Source organism: Elgaria multicarinata, chromosome 11, assembly GCF_023053635.1.
Source record: "Elgaria multicarinata webbii isolate HBS135686 ecotype San Diego chromosome 11, rElgMul1.1.pri, whole genome shotgun sequence".
In the NCBI taxonomy this organism is placed as follows: domain Eukaryota; kingdom Metazoa; phylum Chordata; class Lepidosauria; order Squamata; family Anguidae; genus Elgaria; species Elgaria multicarinata.
In genome coordinates, this window is record NC_086181.1 from 29477017 (window position 1) to 29494529 (window position 17513).

General features: G+C 46.4%; 1 protein-coding gene and 1 non-coding gene across 2 annotated transcripts; one reads left to right on the forward strand and one right to left on the reverse strand.

Moving 5' to 3' along the window:
* The first annotated feature begins 420 nt into the window (after positions 1-420).
* LOC134407084 (small nucleolar RNA Z195/SNORD33/SNORD32 family) lies at positions 421-498 on the forward strand. The gene has a single exon (XR_010026010.1). It is a non-coding gene; the product is annotated as a small nucleolar RNA Z195/SNORD33/SNORD32 family (small nucleolar RNA).
* Positions 499-2133: 1635 nt separating this feature from the next.
* Positions 2134-13575, reverse strand: LOC134406908 (trans-1,2-dihydrobenzene-1,2-diol dehydrogenase-like). The gene is made up of 7 exons (XM_063138568.1): positions 13412-13575; positions 7978-8089; positions 6563-6726; positions 5026-5278; positions 4772-4896; positions 3759-3909; positions 2134-2301 (listed from the first exon to the last, which is right to left on the reverse strand). Exons 1-7 carry the CDS (start codon positions 13499-13501, stop codon positions 2159-2161), a joined length of 1038 nt encoding a protein of 345 aa, XP_062994638.1. The 5' UTR covers positions 13502-13575; the 3' UTR covers positions 2134-2158.
* Positions 13576-17513: the final 3938 nt, after the last annotated feature.

The window sequence follows — 17513 nt, forward strand, 5'->3', positions numbered from 1 at the left end:
AGTATCTGGGCAGAAAAAACATCTTGTCCACTTTCTCTTTTTTTATACGCACCTCTCATACCTTCCTTTATTTGCCTTTTTTCCTACGCTAAACTGACCCAAGCATTACTTTTCCTCAGAGGGGACTTGCTCCAGCCCCTTGACCATTGGGGTTGCCCTTTGGTCTTTTCTGAATCGGCTGCCAATCCGTTTCATTGGATGAACCCCTTAGAAAGGGAGGAGGAAAAAACCCTTCCCGTATCCACTTTCTCCACCCCATTCATAATTCTAAACATGTCTACGCCGTCCCCACTTAAGTTTTCTTTTTTAAAAATCAACAACACTAAATCGCTCAGATGGGAAGCTGCTTCAGCCTATGGGAAACGGGTTCCTGGCCAGATAGTCATTCCCGCTGTGTTCACCCAGCGTCGCATGCAGGGATTGGCTCAGGCTCCTCCATTACTTTGAGTCTCACGACCATGAGATCACCACTCTTCATGCACTACCATCTGAGACCAGCCCTTCCATGTACGGCGTGTGTGCTTGTAGGGGAGGGAGCTGGTGCAATAATCCTCCAGGGTAAACAGCCGAATAGAAGCAAGTTAGGGCAAGGGACCTGCAAGAGGAAATCGGATTCTGTTGAAGCAGGCAGGGGGGCGGGCAACTTGTGGCTCTCAGGTGTTTCCCCTTGCACCCCCTTGGCTACACTGACTAGGGCTGATTGGAGGCCAAAACATCTGGAGGGCCGCAAGTTGCCCGTCCTTGTGCTAAAGGAAGAGCAGAGTTGATCGTTTGTGCTGCATTAAGTGCTTGGCTGCTGGCCCTCTGGGTTTTGGGTGGATGTGCCAGGAATGGAGCCAAGAATCTCCATACAAAATCTTCGGAGAATGGAATTCCGTGGGTACGAACGGGACTGGAGCCAGGCCTCTGTTTTTTGTGTGATAGGTGTGTGGGCTTCAGTGCATAGTGTGGAGGAGGGTAGGAAACGGGGCCTGGGGCCAATTTTGGTGTGGACCGAGGTGCTTGGTGGAAGGTCGTACGCTGATGCATTTTTCTTCCACTTACAGGTTGCTTCCTTGGGTCGCCTTGCCCACTTCGCTTTCTGGAAAAGGCATGTTTTGGGACTGGTCATGTCGCAGCCATTTATGTACGGCTAAGCCCCTATCCCCATGGCAGCCATTTTGTAAGAGCACTCAAAACACACACTCCAAGTTTCATATGTACCCACCCCAAAAAAGGCTGCCTAAACCCGTTGAAGTTCGCGATGGCTCCAATAGAGTACTGCCAGCACCGATTTCTAGAGTTGTGAGCACCCACAAGTTCCTACCTTCTCCTCCACTTGGATTTACACGTTCCTAAATCAGGGCTGGGCACCTTGTGGCCCTCCAGATGTTTTGGCCTACAACTCCCATCATCCCTCTCCATTGTCTATGCTTGCTAGGGCTGATGGCAATTGTAAGACAAAACATGGAGGGTCAGCTGCCCATCCCTGGCCTAAATTCTAGCAACAGGGAGGGTGTCCCCTCCACAAGCTTTGCAATGGAAGTAGTTAAATATGTGATTACTTCTGAATGCTTGTGATTGCCAGGAGTTATTGGTACTAAAACATTGCCTCTTTTAAATGAAAGCTGATTCTAAAGGCTAGATGTTGCTGTGTGGTAACCAACTCGAGTTACTAGGATAGCTGTAGGGATAATGCCAAAATTATAATCGCTCTCCTGTGTTCCACCCCAGAGAGAGTCGGTGTGGTGTATTGGCTAGAGTGTTGGACTGGGAGTTGGGCGATCCGGGTTCTAGACACACACACCCCTCGCCATGGAAGCGCATTGGGTAACTTTGGGCCAGTCACAGACTCTCAGCCCAACCTACCTCACAGGGTTGCTGTTGTGAGGATAGAAATGGAGAAGGGGATGATTATGTACACTGCCTTGAGTGCCTTGGTGGGGGAAAAAGGCAGGATATAAACACAATAAATAAATAATGTCTTTGACTGCTATATGTATAGGCATGAACACTGAGGACTAGGTGCTTTAAAAAAAAGGGAGTCGCTTTTCATTTTCAGGGAGTTTGTGGTTTTCCAGGCAGAAAGAAGCTTCCATGTCCTGGCCCAGACAGCGATACCAATTTTCATAGATTCAGCATTTTCAGGCGTTCAAACGTTTGGGCAAAAAGTAAATGTTTATTGGCCAGCCTCATTGCCTTGGTTGGCCTGTACAGCGGTGTCTTGCTCGTAGATGACCCCCACTTGCCTCCGTGCCTCGTCCATCGTGGTGGCGATGATTTCGCTCTCGCACAAGGGCATGACAGGGCTTTCCTTCAAACCTACATGGATGACATTTTAATAGATCACGGATCAACAGAGCTGTAAAGAGCCGCCTGGGACCTACTCTGTTTCCTTTTGGAGCAGGGCTGGCAAGCCCAGGGCTCTCCCCAGTGGTAGACCATCTGCTTTGCAAGCAGAAGGTCCCGGGTTCGACCCCCAGCTTCTCCAGGTGGAGCCAGGAAAGAATCCTTCCTGAAATCCTGGAGAGCGGCTGCCAGTCAGTGAGGGCAATACTAGACTAGATACACCAAGGGTCCGACTCAATGTAAGGCAGCTTCCTATGTTGCTGCAATCTGTCCTAACCAGCACAGCTAATGGTTGAAGATGATGGGATTTGTAGTCCCAACAATATTTGGAGTGCTGCAGGCTTCCCACCCATGTTAAGTGTCTAATACCGTTGTGTGAATAAACTAGCTTCAATCTTTATTACTTGGCTTCAAGTGTCCTTCCCTCCCCCCCCCCACACTAATTAATGTCCCTCTCTTTAATCATTAATTTAGAGCAAATAGACTGTGCAGTTATCTAAACTAGCAAGAGATAACTCAAATTTTCTCAAGTTGTCCTCTAACAGGAATATATAGGAATATATATTTGTGAATGGTGCTGATTTGGCTATTTCTTGGCTTCAGCTTTCCTTCCCTCTTCACAAACAGCTTAATAGGTCTCTATTTAATAACTCATTTATAGCAAATACTCCATGCAGTTATCTAAATGTGCAACTTTTAGTAGAAACATATTTGGTTTTGCTTGGGACGGGCTACTCCAGTTGTTTTTGGATATTGCAGCGCAACATTGTTTTTTGATGTATGTTTTGAGCCTGCACAAATAAAATAATATCAGACCTTTTTGTATATTTTCTATCAGTACCCGTTAGCTGACCCCAGTTGGTCTATCACTTTTCAGTTCAGGGTTCAGATACTTTTCATGTTTTGTTTGGCCTTGGGTTCCCCAAGCCCAGCCTAGAAGCGTCATTTGATGAGTGTTTTATTGCACGCTTGCTACTGCCCACTTGCAGATGTTTGTACGACCACGTCCTTTAGACGACCACGTCCGCCTCCTGTGAGCCTCCTGTTTCTCCTGGCTTGTTTTCCGCCACAAAATGGACCCTTTTTAATCCAATATGTGTGTTTTTAAATGGAATGTGCCTCCAATTTCCTGCTGTGTGCAGGAAAAGCGGTGCAATAAAAACGGTCCCTGAATGGGCCACATGGTCTTTGTTTACTTCCTCTTTCTCTTCTAGGTAGAAAGAGGAAGTATCGTGGGACAGGAGCGGGGGGCGGAGAGGTGAGGGTAGGGAACCGCGATTCCTCCCCACTCCGTCTGATGACGCTCTAAATGGACCATGACTCTGATTGAACAGCGCAGCTCTCATATTTTCATGCTAAGTGCACTTGTGAGAAACATTGCTCCTGCTGGCACCATCCTCCCAGACAAGCCCCGCCACTTAGAGCCTTACCCTTCAGCAGACACTGGCGGACGTGTTCCGCTTCGTATCGCAGCCCAATGTCATGCTCAAAGAAAAGCGGTTCAGGGGAGGGGGGCAGGGGCCACTCCCACCGGTTGCCTTTCAGGAACATGACCGTGGGACTGTTCATGTGGTTGGGGATCTGGAAAGAGAAAGAAGTCGTCTGTCTTTCTTCGGACAGAGGAGTTACTCTGGCATGGGTTTACTCCTGGCATTCCAACTTGCAGATACCTTTCAAACTGTCCACAAGGTTTCCCGCCCTTCCAGATTTTTATTCCATTTTTTCGATTTTATTCAGTTGAAGAAAAGAAACTGCCTGGGCGGCTGACATGCTGCAAAGCAAAGGGCCATCCTTTAACGTCAGCCCTTCATTAGGGCTCAAAGGCTTGGGTTTGTGTGTTTGGAGCTCAGACCCCAAACTCTGCCTTGAACTTCACATTCTTGGGCTCAGCAGTTTGGCTTCTGAAAAACGAGTGTTTTGTGGCTTGCCATGCACACCACCATGCCTTTGGTGAGAGTTCCCCAGCACACACTCTTCAAATTTCAAATGTGCCCACTAATAGGCTGACCATACAGGAAGGAGGACAGGGCTCCTGCATCTTTAACAGTAGTATAGAAAAGGGAATTTCAACAGGTGTCATTTGTATGCATGCAGCACCTGGTTAGATGTCCTCTTCATCACGCTAAAGTTGCAGGACCAGATGCAAAAGATATGGCTCTGCGGCTTTAACTGTTGTTATGATGAGGGAATTTCACCAGGTGCTGCATGCCTACAAATGACACCTGAGATTACCTTTCCTATGCAACTGTTAAAGATGCAGCAGCCCTGTCCTCCTTTCCATATGGTCACCCTACCCACTAACCCAAAGAGATTCAAGAGTCCTGGTTTACTCTTTGGGAATTGGTAGCACACATGTCATGGGACTCTCAGATATGAGTTGTGATGGTGCTGATAGTACATGTCAGAATGTCTGCCCACACTTCCGCCCACACTACTTAGGTACCTTAATGATCCCTTCGGTTCCCCCAATTAATGCCTCTCCTGGTAGATTGATCATCATGGTGAAATTAAGCACGGCCTGCCGGTTCTCTGAGTAGTTGAGGATGATGGCTGTTGTTTCGTCCACTCCTGGTGAATATACAAAAAGTGATGTGACATCTATCTTATCAGATTCCCAGGTGGTCATTACAACCCTCCAGCTCTCAGCAATTTTCACTGTACTCTTTCACCTGTTACCCAAGTAGCCTGGCATTTTACCTGTGTCATGTAGAAATGCTGAGGCCACAATGCTTTGCGGCTTTTCCGGCCCGAAAACCATAGAAGCGAACTGGATGCAGTAGCAGCCCAAATCCATAATGACACCTCCGCCCAGCTTCTTATCCACCAGTCTTGGGGTGTCATCCATCTTAAAGCCCAGCTGAGCTCGGAGCACCTTTAAGTCCCCGAGATCTTTCTGTTGCAGCATCGTGCGGATCTGCTCTGACACAGGGAAGAATCTAGTCCAGAATCCCTGAAAGAAAAAGGAGGCAGTCAACATTAGGGCTTACCCTTCAAGCAACTGTGGTTGCTTGAATGTGCCAAGTATTGATTCATTTATTTATTTTATTGATTTATTACATATTTAAACTGCCCAACATCCTAGGCTCTCTGGAAATACTGGTATTGAAATACCCTTGAATTACAGGCCACGGGGCCTCACTTTCCTGATCAATCTTGGGACTGCTGGTTTGTTTTGACAATTCAGGGTGCAATATTATGCATGTTTAGACAGAAAAAAATTGCCCTACAGTTCCCAGCGTGCCTCAGCCAGCCATGCTGGGAAATGCTGCGAGTTATAGGGCTTTTTCTGTTAAACACGCATAAGATTACACCCTTGGTGTTTTTAATTTTTTCGCCACTGAATTAGCTTTTTTGGTCTGCTGTTTTTGCATTATTTCCCCTGTTTTCTGTTTTATTGTTGCTCCTTGCTTTTTATTTATTACACCCCACCCCTTTGGATGTTTACTCAGATTTTCAATGGGACTGACTCCTATGATCCTAATCTAACTTACTTCCAGCCTTACATTGAAAAGTTACTTATATTTGTCGTCGTCGTTGTCCTCCACACAATTGCTCTGTATTGGTCCAATCCCTCTTTGGGCATGTGTATAGGTTAGGGTTGCTACTGTTTTGAGGGTTGGTGTGGATTTGTTCTTGTGACTTAACAACAGCTTGGCATGTAAAAGGGAAATCAATGAAGCTTTCCTCATTGTCTTGTTACCAGGCAGGCAAAAGCTTCACCTGGTTAATATCTTCACATCAGGCTGTGTTTAATGGCACACAACCAGAGCCAAGGGGAAGGGGGGAAGGGCAACTCTGGCCTACATGGACAAGCTTAGGGTGACCATATGAAAAGGAGGACTGGTCTAGTTTCTCCTCTTTTGTATCTGGTCAAGAGGGCAGGGCTCTTGCAGTTTTAACTGTTGTGATGAAGAGGGAATTTCACCAGGTGCTGCATGCATAGCAATGACACCTGCTGAAATTCCCTTTTCTATACAACTGTTAAAGATACAGGAGCCCTGTCCTCCTTTCCATATGGTCACTCTAGACAAGCTATAAAACTGGGCAGGGGAATTGGAATGACGGGATCTGTCACCTGACACATCTGCTGGTCACCAGGTTGAGGAAGGATATTCTAAGGCCACATGGTGGCAAAGTTGGGACTTGAACCCGCATCTCCCAGAAACTCCAACTCTTCCCCCCCCCCCCCCCCGTATCACCCTGACCGCTTCCTTTTTGTTCCAGCATTTCCTACCTCCATGAGGAAGACGTCATTCTCTCGGGCCACTTTGATCATCTCCCGGACTTCAGCCGCGTTCATGGCCATGGGTTTTTCACACAGAACGTTCTTCTTCGCCCGGAGGAAGAGGAGGGTGAGAGCATAGTGCTGGGTATGAAGTGACCCTACGTAGACCACGTCTGGACAGAGAGAGGCCAGGAGATGGTGAGCGGAAAATGGGGAGGGAGCCGGGACTTAATCTGACCCATAGAACTTGCAGCCCCAATCTCAGAATTGAGTGGTTGCAATGGGTTGAAACAGGTGAAATGATACCTCTGAGAAGGCACAGAGGGCATCCCCGTCACCACTATCACAGCCAAACCACTGTCAGTCTGGGATTAGTGAACAAAGCTTCCAGGTTAGAAGGTAGAGCTTTCCAAGTTAACGAGCCCCAGCACTTTCCTTTAGATCTGGTGGCCCCAGAGGCCAAATTGCTCTCTGATTCACTTCCTAGGGCCAGATGATGTCAGGAGGTAGGGCCATCCCTCCTGAAGCTCTTCTCCAAAGCCCTGCCTCTTGGTATCACAGGGACCTAGTTGGTGAGTTTCCCTCCCAGTGCTAGAGTAAAACAGCCTTTCTCTAATTCTGGGAGAGGGGACGGGCCCAAGAAAGAGGCAGGACCTGGGAAGAATTCTGCCTGTGGACTGGAGGTTCCCCATCCCTGCCAGAGGTTTCCCCATCTCTGGTGTCATCCCATGACAGCGTCTGGCCCAAGAAACAAGTCAGAAGACAATTTAGCCCCCGGGGCCAGAGCAGTGCCTCCCAATAATGTTCTGTTGTAGTTTGCCACCCAAAATGTATATTTATGTCAGCAGCTGATCAGAGATAAGAGCTCTTCTTTGCCGCATTGTCACTCTGCAGCCGTGAAAAGCTCTGATTTGAGATAAGAGCTTTACCTTGCAGGGAAGACAGGATTGGATCTGGGGTGGAAGCTCCTGAGTGATTCGGTCACTCAGAGAGTGTTTCAGAAGATGGCACCTGGGTCCCCCCTTCTCCTCACCTCGGGTGACCGTAAGGAAAGGAGGACAGGGTTCCTGTTTCTTTAACCATTGTATTAAAAAGATTTCAGCAGCTGCCACTTGTATGGATGCAGCACCTGGTGAAATTCCCTCTTCACCACAACCATTAAAGCTGCAGAGTTATACTGGAATGACTAGATACAAAAGCAGGCAGGGCTCCTGCACCTTTAAAAGTTATGATGAAGAGGGAATTTCATCGGGTGCTGCATGCATACAAATGATACCTGCTGAAATTCCCTTGTCAATACAACCATTAAAGATACAGGAGATGTGTTCTCCTTTTCATATGGTCAATGTACCTCACCTCACATAAACATCGGGCTTATTTTTCTGTCCCAATGCTCTCTCTCTTTCTCTCGGATCCATCCTTACCTACGTCAGGGTCCTGTGCCAGTTCTTCGTAAGATCCATATGCCCTGCAAATCCCATGCTGTTCAGCATATTCCTGGGCACGCTTGAGATCACGAGCAGCAATGGCAACTGCCTAGAAAGGGAAGAGCCAGCCTATGAGACAAGAAATTATGAACGACAGGCGTAGTCCCCAGCTCGTGCCCCAAATCAGAGAATACTGATTGATTAATTACTGACTAATAGATTTTCACACCATTCCCTCATGCTCAGGGTGGATAAAGGTTGGTGCTTTTCCCACCCAACCTTCCACTCAATCAACACTTGCCTGCATGTAAAGTAAAGGCAATGCATATTAGTGTTTAAGCGTATGGAAGTTGGGAACGGCTGTGTTTTGGGATCAGTTCTTCTGAAGTCTATAAGTGTGGTATGGGATTTACAGCAGCAGATCACTTAATGACAGTGGTGTAATCAGGTAATTTTAGACTCGTATTGTGGGGGATCCTCTTTAGATGCTATTGGCCCCATTCAGAAGACACCTTAAACCATGGCTTTAACCATGGCGGTTAAGCCAGAAAGCCAGGCAAGTCAATGGACGGTAGCACTAGTGGTGAGCAGGACATTGGTGCACTCGGGGGTGAGGGTGGGGGTGGTTGTTTCGGGGCTGTTTTTGGAGGGATTAAGCTCTCCCCATACGTGTTTTTGTTTTCTAAATATAGATATAATTTTTATTTCTTCAAACGGTGGAATTCTCCCAAGCTTGCTGATGCTTCCCCTCTGTTCCGGAGTGGTGCCATTTTGGCTACATGCCCATTGGCAAGCAACGACTGAACTTTGGAAAGAGAAGGAATCATTCCAAAGGCACATTAGCTCTCTCCAAAGGTAGAGCTGTGTCTGGAACGCCTTGGAGGTTTGGAAAGCGGGGAAAACCTGGTACCAACATGACAGTCGATGTCACGCTTACTCCGGTCACGGAAGCTCGTAGTCTTGGCTTTATATTTGACTCCTCGCTTTCCTTTACTCCTCACATCGAGGCAGTAGCTAAATCCTGTCGTTTCTTCCTGTATAATATTGCCAGGATTCGACCATTTTTGTCTGTCTCTACTGCCAAGACTCTCGTTCACGCACTGGTTATCTCTCGGTTGGACTACTGCAACCTTCTTCTCTCTGGCCTTCCTTCGTCTCACATCAGTCCGCTGGTCTCTGTCCACCACTCTGCCGCTAAGATCATCTTCTTGGCCCGCCGCTCTGACCATGTCACTCCACTTCTGAAATCTCTTCATTGGCTTCCAACTCACTCCAGAATCCAATATAAACTTCTCCTGCTGACCTTCAAAGCTCTTCACGGTCTAGCTCCTGCCTATCTCTCCTCTCGCACTATCGCCCCGCTCGTGCTCTCCGCTCCTCTGATGCCATGCTTCTCGCCTGCCCTAGGACCTCCACTTCCCTTACTCGGCTTCGTCCTTTTTCTTCTGCTGCCCCTTACGCCTGGAACGCTCTTCCAGAACACTTGAGAACTACAAACTCAATCACTGCTTTTAAAACTCAGCTAAAAACTTTTCTTTTCCCTATAGCCTTCAAATATTGAGTTTGTTCTGACTCTATACTGTTTAGCTTCACCCTACCCGGTGCCTGTTTACACTTCCCTGTGCCTGTTCGCATTCTCCTTCCCTCTTTATTGTTTACTACAACTTATTAGATTGTAAGCCTACGCGGCAGGGTCCTGCTATTTACTGTACAGCACCATGTACATTGATGGTGCTATATAAATAAATAAATAATAATAATAATAATAATAATAATAATAAGCCCACATCTAGCCCCAACCAATTTTTTCAGCTGGTTCTTTGAGATCCAGTCTCTGATCCTCTTTACCCCAGCCATTCCTCTGCTCTTCTAAGTACCTGCTGATGCCCCAGCCCTTTGGGGAAAGGCTGTAGCTCAGTGGTAGAGAACCTGCCTTTCATGGAAAAGGTCCCAGGTTCAATCCTTGGCTGCCATCCCTAGGCAGGGTTGGGAAAGGCTCATGTCTGAAATCCTGGACAGCTGCCTCCAGTCAATGTAGACAATCATTGGCGTGCGGACAACTGGTTCAAAGGGTTCAGTTGAACACCCTAATCCGCCGCCATGTTGCGGTAGCAGGGCTGGTGCTAGCTGTAGGAAAGAGCGACAAATTCAGCTGCTCCCCACCCCGCTCCTCCTCCCGAAGGCTTTTTTCACTGATGCAGCCGCTGCCTCCCCAGCTTGCTCGCTTGCTCTTTGACTCACTCACTCACTCAGCTGCTCCCTGCTCCCAGCTGCTCTGCCTGACCTCTCGTGACAGTTGCTGAACAAGGTGGGAGCAGCAGCCACGCTGGGGCCAGGAAGCAGCAAGTGGAGGAGCAGAGGAAGGGACTGTTTCTGTAAGTAGTAAGATTGCCCTCCCCCTTTGGAGCTGCTGCCCTCCTCTCGTCATCAGCCCTGCAGGTACTGTAATGTTTGGGAGAAAGAGAGAGAGAAGCTGTACGTTTACGTGCCTCCTCTCCTCATCACTGCCCCACCGCCCACCCCAGTCTGGACACCAGCAAGAGAAAAGAAAGGGGGAAAGGGGGAGAACTGCAATGCCCCCCAGGACCTCCTGGCTAAGGAGGGTTCATTCAGCAGCACCTTTTTCAGAATGCTTGCTAAAAGTGGAAGATGGTGTTTACTGAGATTGAGCAGATTGTCGGACTGAAAATAGAGGACACACCAAGGATTGCATTACTCTCACTGCAAGAAGATCTTTAATGTACTAAAGAAACTAAGGAACTGATAACGAATTTGCTGACGGCTGCAAGGTTAATCGTAGCTAAGAACTGGAAGACACAAGGATATTATTCTATTGAAGAATGGTATAAAGAAGTGTGGGATATTGCTATTAATGATAGATTGACATGTAATATTAAAATGAAAAGAGGTTTAGCAGAAAAGAATGATTTTGAGGGAATATGGAAAAAGTTCTTAGTATTTGTGTTTTCTAAGGGAAGCGGGAAACCACCAACAGAAGAAACTATGAGTTTTTGGAAACAGGAATGAGATCCCGAGGTGGGGGGTGCACTTTTATGTTAAGCATGTATATGTTTAATAGATTAGTTTGAATATATGATATAAATGCTATTTTATGTTTATGTATTATGTTTTTTAATTTGTTAACTGATGTTAAAGTCAATAAAAAGAATTTTTTTTTTTTAAAAAAAATAATGCTTGCTAAAACAATTCCTATCTGCTCTTGCTTGTTTTACGGTGTCCAACCCCCTTTTTTCAAGCCATTCTTTTGGTAAACATGGTACGTGTGTATCTTGTGTCACTTTAAAACAGAGCTGCAGCACAATCCTATGTACGTCTACTCAGAAGTAAGCCCCACTGAGATCAATCAAACTTACTCTGAGGTAAATGTGCATAGGATGCAGCCTGAAAACAAAGAGAGGATGAAAAAAAGTCAGGAGAAAAAGAATTGTAGAAACAGAATAGCAAGATAACTGTGGGATATTTAATCATATTTAAAGACAATAAGTACAGTAAAATTAGTGCTCCTCTACTTCAGTCCCAATCAAATAATTACAACAGTGCAGTACAGATTACTTGTTAATTAAAAAAATACAGTTTACTTCAGTTTTCGTTTATTTGATGAATGAAAAAAAAGTCCTTTATTACTGTGTATTCAATCAATGTTTACCTTAAAAAAAAAAATCCCTGGCCGAACCACCTAATGAAATGTGCTGCGCACGCCTATGTAGACAATATTGGGCTAGTCAGTGTATTTTGGCCAGGGGTTTGAACCTCTTTCAGGTCAAGGGATGAATTCAATTTCAGACAAACTCTCAGGGGCCAAATTCCAATGCTGAGTAGGACCAAAGGCAAAAGGGGTGGGGCCAAAATAACAAAAATACCAGCATATTTTAGCTTAAAGCTCTTACTTCCAGTAAGTAAGCCTTCGGAGAGGCATTTCAGCCTTTTAGAAGAGGGGGAAAGCCAGGAAACCACCAAACAAAAAAGCAAACATTAGAAAATCACCAAACAGCAAAGCAAAAGCCAGGAAACCACCAAACAACAAAGCAGAAGCCAGGAAACCACCAAACAACAAAGCAGAAGCCAGGAAACCACCAAACAATTGGTGATGGGGGGGTAACTGGGGTGCTGCCAGCTGAGGAATACCGGTGCACCAGATTGGGCTTCCAGGTGGGCAATACCTGGCCCGTGGGCCTGAGGAGCAACACTCCTAGGCATTCTAGTGCTAGAGCAGAAGAGTTGCCGTTGGCCACCATAATATAATAAAATATGGGGTGCCACCTCTGAACACGGTTGTTAGCAGTTTGCTTCTGCCATGACTACTGTCTCTGTAACATCTATCTAAGAAGCAGAAATGTCACCCAGTGAACTTCTATATGGTGGTGAATAGAACCTGGATCTCCCGACCCAGTCCAACATTCTAAGTGTAACACCACACTAGCTCTCTAAGTAAGCATTAGGAGAGGCATTTCAACCCTTTAGAAGAGGGGAAAACCCAGGAAACTACCAAACAAAACAGCAAAAGCCAAGAAACCACCAAGCAAAAAAGCAAAAGCTAGGCAACCGGCAATCAATCGGTGGTTGAGGGGAACTGAAGTGTTGCCATTTGGGGAACCTTGGTGGGGTAGATTGGGGGCCGGATTTGGCCCATGGACCTGAGGTTCAGCACCCCTGTTCTAGGCATTGTAGAATGCACACAAGTAGCACCATAAGGATGCATGGTGTGGCTGGGACCGGAGCACCAGTTGTTATAGAAAGCTGCAAGTGGAATGTTAGATCACAAGAGTGGCCAGTGATCCCCTTAATACAGCCTTCCTCAACCTGGGGCACTCCAGATGTGTTGGACTACAACTCCCAGAATGCCCCGGCTGGGGCATTCTGAGAGTTGCAGTCCAACACATCTGGAGCGCCCCAGGTTGAGGAAGGCTGCCTTAATATAATAAAATAGAGGGTGCGACCTCTGAACAGGGTTGTTAGCTGCTAGTTTCTGCCACAGCCACTATGTCTGTAACACCCAATTTAGGAGCACAAATATAGCAGGTGGAGTTTCTGGAATCTAGAAAGCTGTTTTTGACTAAAGCAGACCACTGGTCCGCCTAGGCCAACATGGTCTCTGACTGAGAACATCTCTCCAGCATTTCAGACATGGCTCTTTCCCAGCCCTACCTGGAATTGGCAGGATTTGATCCTGGGACCTTCTTCACGGAGAGCATGTACTCCTTCCCCTGAGTTACAACCCGATCATTTTTCAAGCATGGTGCTGCAGCGATGTGGAAGGATTTGCCGGCTACTTTTCTAGTGCCAAGGAGGATTTTCAAGCATAGAGGCCCTTAAAATCATCCACTTTCCGGGAGAAAGTGGGCAATACTACCGTACCTGCTACCAACCAACCAACCAACACCAACCCAACTCTCCCAGCCCGCTATCCAACCTTGTGATCCGCCACTGGCAAAGTCTGCAAAGCCACGAGGAAATCGTGGCTGATCTTCCCAGCCGAGCAGATTCCCCAGCGGAGCGCCATGGAGGATTTCGGAGACCCGGCAGCCGGATGCCGGAGAGGTTTTTCTGCTGCTCCTGCTGTCTGTTTTTTCTAGGCTTCTGACTGTCTGAATCAGCCGCTGCCTACACAGATGCTGAGGATTGAGGCAGGGCAGCCCAGGGGCAAGGAGAAGCCTGTTTTTCAGCTTCTAGAGAGTAAGAATGTGGCAACAGTGCCAGAGGAAGGAGGGCAAATCCCGGTTTTTCAGAGAGAATGTGGGGGCTGAACACATCACCTTGTCTTACCTGGAATTTGACTAGTCTCCAAGCATTTGGGCAGAAAAATATCTCCTCTTCCACTTTCTCTATCCCATGGCTAATTTAATACGCACCTCTCATATCTCCTCTTATTTCCCTGTTTTTCCCTAACCAAAACTGACCCAGACATTACCTTTACTCAGAGGAGACTTGCTCCAGCCCCTTGATCATTTGAGTTGCCCTTTTGTCTTTTCTGAATCAACTGCTAATCAGTTAGTTTCATTGGATGAACCCCTTAGAAAGAGGAAAAAACCCTCACTGTATCCACTTTCTCCACTCCATTCATAATTCTATAAATGTCTATGACATCCCCAGTTAAGTTTTCCTTCTTTCTTGCTTTCTTAAATTAAAATCCCAAATGTTTTAAGTCTTTCTTTTTAAAGAAGGTGCTGCGCGACCTTTTATTCATTTCATTTGCCCTTTTCTCCAGCTGTGCAACATCCCTTTCGAGATAAAAGTGATCAGAATGACACCTAGTGTTCCAAAAGTGGCCGAGATTTGTATCAGGGTTTGCATTTCAATTCAATTCAACCTCGCTGTCTACAATTGTGCCCAAGCACATCCAGATAAATTTTCCAACTTTAGGTTAACACACTTCTGATGCATCTGATGAAGTGGACACTGTCCACGAAAGCTTGTGCCACAGTACATCTGTTAGTCTTTAAGCCTAGAGGTGAGGAACGTGTGGCCTTCCAGATGTTGTCAGACTCCAACTCCCATCAGCCCTGGCCAGCATAGCCAATGCTGAGGGATGATGGGAATTGCAGTCAACAACATCTGGAGGGACACGTGTTGCTCATCCCTGCTTTCATCTGCCACATGACTCTTTATTGTTTTTGCTGCAAAAGATTAACACAAAATGATATTATATTGTGGTTCTCTTATTTTCAGCCCCTTCCCTAGTTATCCTCTCAGGTGACCACACAACATTCTGTTGAAACTCCTCCTTCTGCACAACTGTTAAAGGTGCAAGAGCGCTGTCTTTTTTTTCTTTACTCTTTTTTCGTATCTGGATGCCCAACCTTTTGCCTCTTTTAAGGGATTAATCAATCCGGCAGGGATCATAGAAGTGCTTGGAGTCCGACAACAATGCTAAGCCCTTGCCTCCAGGCTCCAACGCCTGCTGGACCATCAGCAATTTCCTTCTTCTGTTTCCTTGTTCCTTCTCGCCCACTCTGTAGTTGGATGGCTTGGAGATTCTATCTCTTCCCCCTCCCTTGTTATCTTAGCCACCTCCTTACTGGAAAAAAGGGAATGCCATCTTCTTCTTTTTCCTGGCACGAGTCCTTGACTTCAAAAGAGCTCCAGAACCTCAGAGAAGCAGCATTTCCCCATCACCGCATCTCCACAAAGGCAACGAACATCAACCTATCTCCTGTCCAAAAAATATTTTTTAAAACAACAACAACACACAACTGTTTTTTCCTTGGAGTCTGTGTAATCCCCAACTCCATGAATGTGCTTTGTTGATTTCACTTCTGTTGTCAAAAGCAGGGCGATGAAAATTGCCCCAACTCATTGTGATTAATAACACAAGTTTTTCCTCTGGTTCATCTGTTGTATCGATTTAAGACATACATAGAGTAGACCCAGCGAAATCAATGGGTCTTCAGTTAGCCATGACTAATTGAACTCCCATTGATTTCAGTGGGTCTACTGAATGGATGGGTCTACTGTATGGACTCATCCTGAAGCTGGAGCATGTATAAGAGTGCTTCCAAATGGATGGCTTTTAGCTCTACCAGTCAAAAAAGACATTGGGCAGCTGGTCCTTCTCAATGGATTTTCTGACATAAGAAAAAAGCTAGAAGTAGTGGTGGGAAAACACAGGAAAGTTACGGTCTGGGTCCGCATAAAATTCCATGAATGAGGCAGGGCAATAAAAGCCTCATTTGGAAGGACCCATATTCCTTTAAAGGGAAAGGACTTTTGACAGCATGGCCCTCTCCCACCCACAACCCCTTGTCAATAAGCCCTCTCTTTATTCTGTGGCAAATGGTTATAGTGTTGTTTAGGGTGAGCATATGGCAAGGAGGACAGGGCTCCTGTATCTTTAACAGTTGTATAGAAAAGGGGATTTCAGCAGGTGTCCTTTATATGCATGCAGCACCTGCTGAAATTCCCTCTTCATCACAACAGTTAAAGCTGCAGGAGCCCTGCCCTCTTGACCAGACACAAAAGAGGGCAGGGCTCCTGCAGCTTTAACTGTTGTGACGAAGAGGGGATTTCACCAGGTGCTGCATGCATACAAATGACACCAGAAATTCCTTTTCTGCATAACTAAAGATACAGGAGCCCTGTCCTCCTTTCCATATGGTCACCCTAACTTCACCTCATGGTTACTAGTATACTAGCACTGGCAGTCATTTGTGCTCCCAAGGAATTTGACCCCTGACATTTTATGGGAGGAAGAAGACACAGAGCTCCCTGAACTACATTGTGTGGGCAAGCGGTGGCCTTCCAGATGTGGTTGGTCTGCAATTCCCATCACCCCTGACTATTGGGCATGCTGACCGGGGCTGATGGGGAGTTGCAATCCATAAGAACATAAGAACCATGCTGGATCAGGCCCAGGGTCCACATAGTCTAGTGTTGGGTTCACACAGCGGCCAACCAGCTCCCATGGGAATCCCACACGCAGGACATGAGTGCAAATAGCCGCCTCCTGGTCATGTTCCCCAATAGCTTAGAGCCATCAGGATTAGTAGCCATTAAAAACTTTCATCTTCCATGAATTTGTCCAATGCCTTTTAAAGCCATCCAAAGTGGTGGCCATCACTACATCCTGCGGAAGCCCAACATCTCGGCGGGGGGGGGGGGGGAAGCCCATGTTCTGCGCCCCTGCTTTAGACTCTGGCTCCTTACCCCATTGGTGACACAACTTCAGTCCGCTCAGGAAGATAACTTGTACTTATCCCATCAGTTGTTCATGTATCCGAGTGAAGATTGCCCTTTGGTAAAACGTTGCATTTGTTTATATAATGGCACACAGCTTTTGAATGACTGAGTTGTGTGAAGGCTTAGAGGTGTTCCTTTACAGGGCCATACAGAAGCATCCTAATGCTATCCCTGAGCTACAGATGCTACAAAGTTGTCAGGTGTGTCAACTTTTAGTCTATCCTTTTAAAAAAAAAATGAAGTGAGAGCTAGGCTACAATTTCTGGGTCCGTAGAGATTTTGTCTCTCCAGCCACCCACACCAATAGGCAGATGTTGACAAAAGTTTAATGAGATTAAAGAGAAAGCCATTCTTATAAGATTAGAAATTCCCTGAGGATTTTCATACAAAATGCTCAAGGTGGCTAAGGGTGCGGTTCTATGCATGTTTAGACATTAAAAAAAAAAGTCCAATTCCCAGCATGCCCCAGCCAGCACGGGTAACTGGAGAATGCTGGGAGTTGTAGGACTTTTTTCTTTCTGAACATGCATAGGATTGCACCCTAAGAGAAATTATTTCAATACAATTGAATACCATTGTAGAGAAAAGGAGAATTTCAGCAGATATTATTTGTATGGATGCAGCACCTGGTGAAATTCCCTCTTCACCACAACAGTTAAAGCTGCAGGAGCCCTGCCCAGTGCTCCTGCAGCTTTAACTGTTGTGATGAAAAAGAATTTCACCAGGTGCTGCGTGCGTACAAATGACACCTGCTGAAATCCCCTTTTCTCTACGGTTAAGGACACAGGAGCCCTGTCCTCCTTTCCATATGGTCACCCTAGAAGAAGCAAAGGCATAAT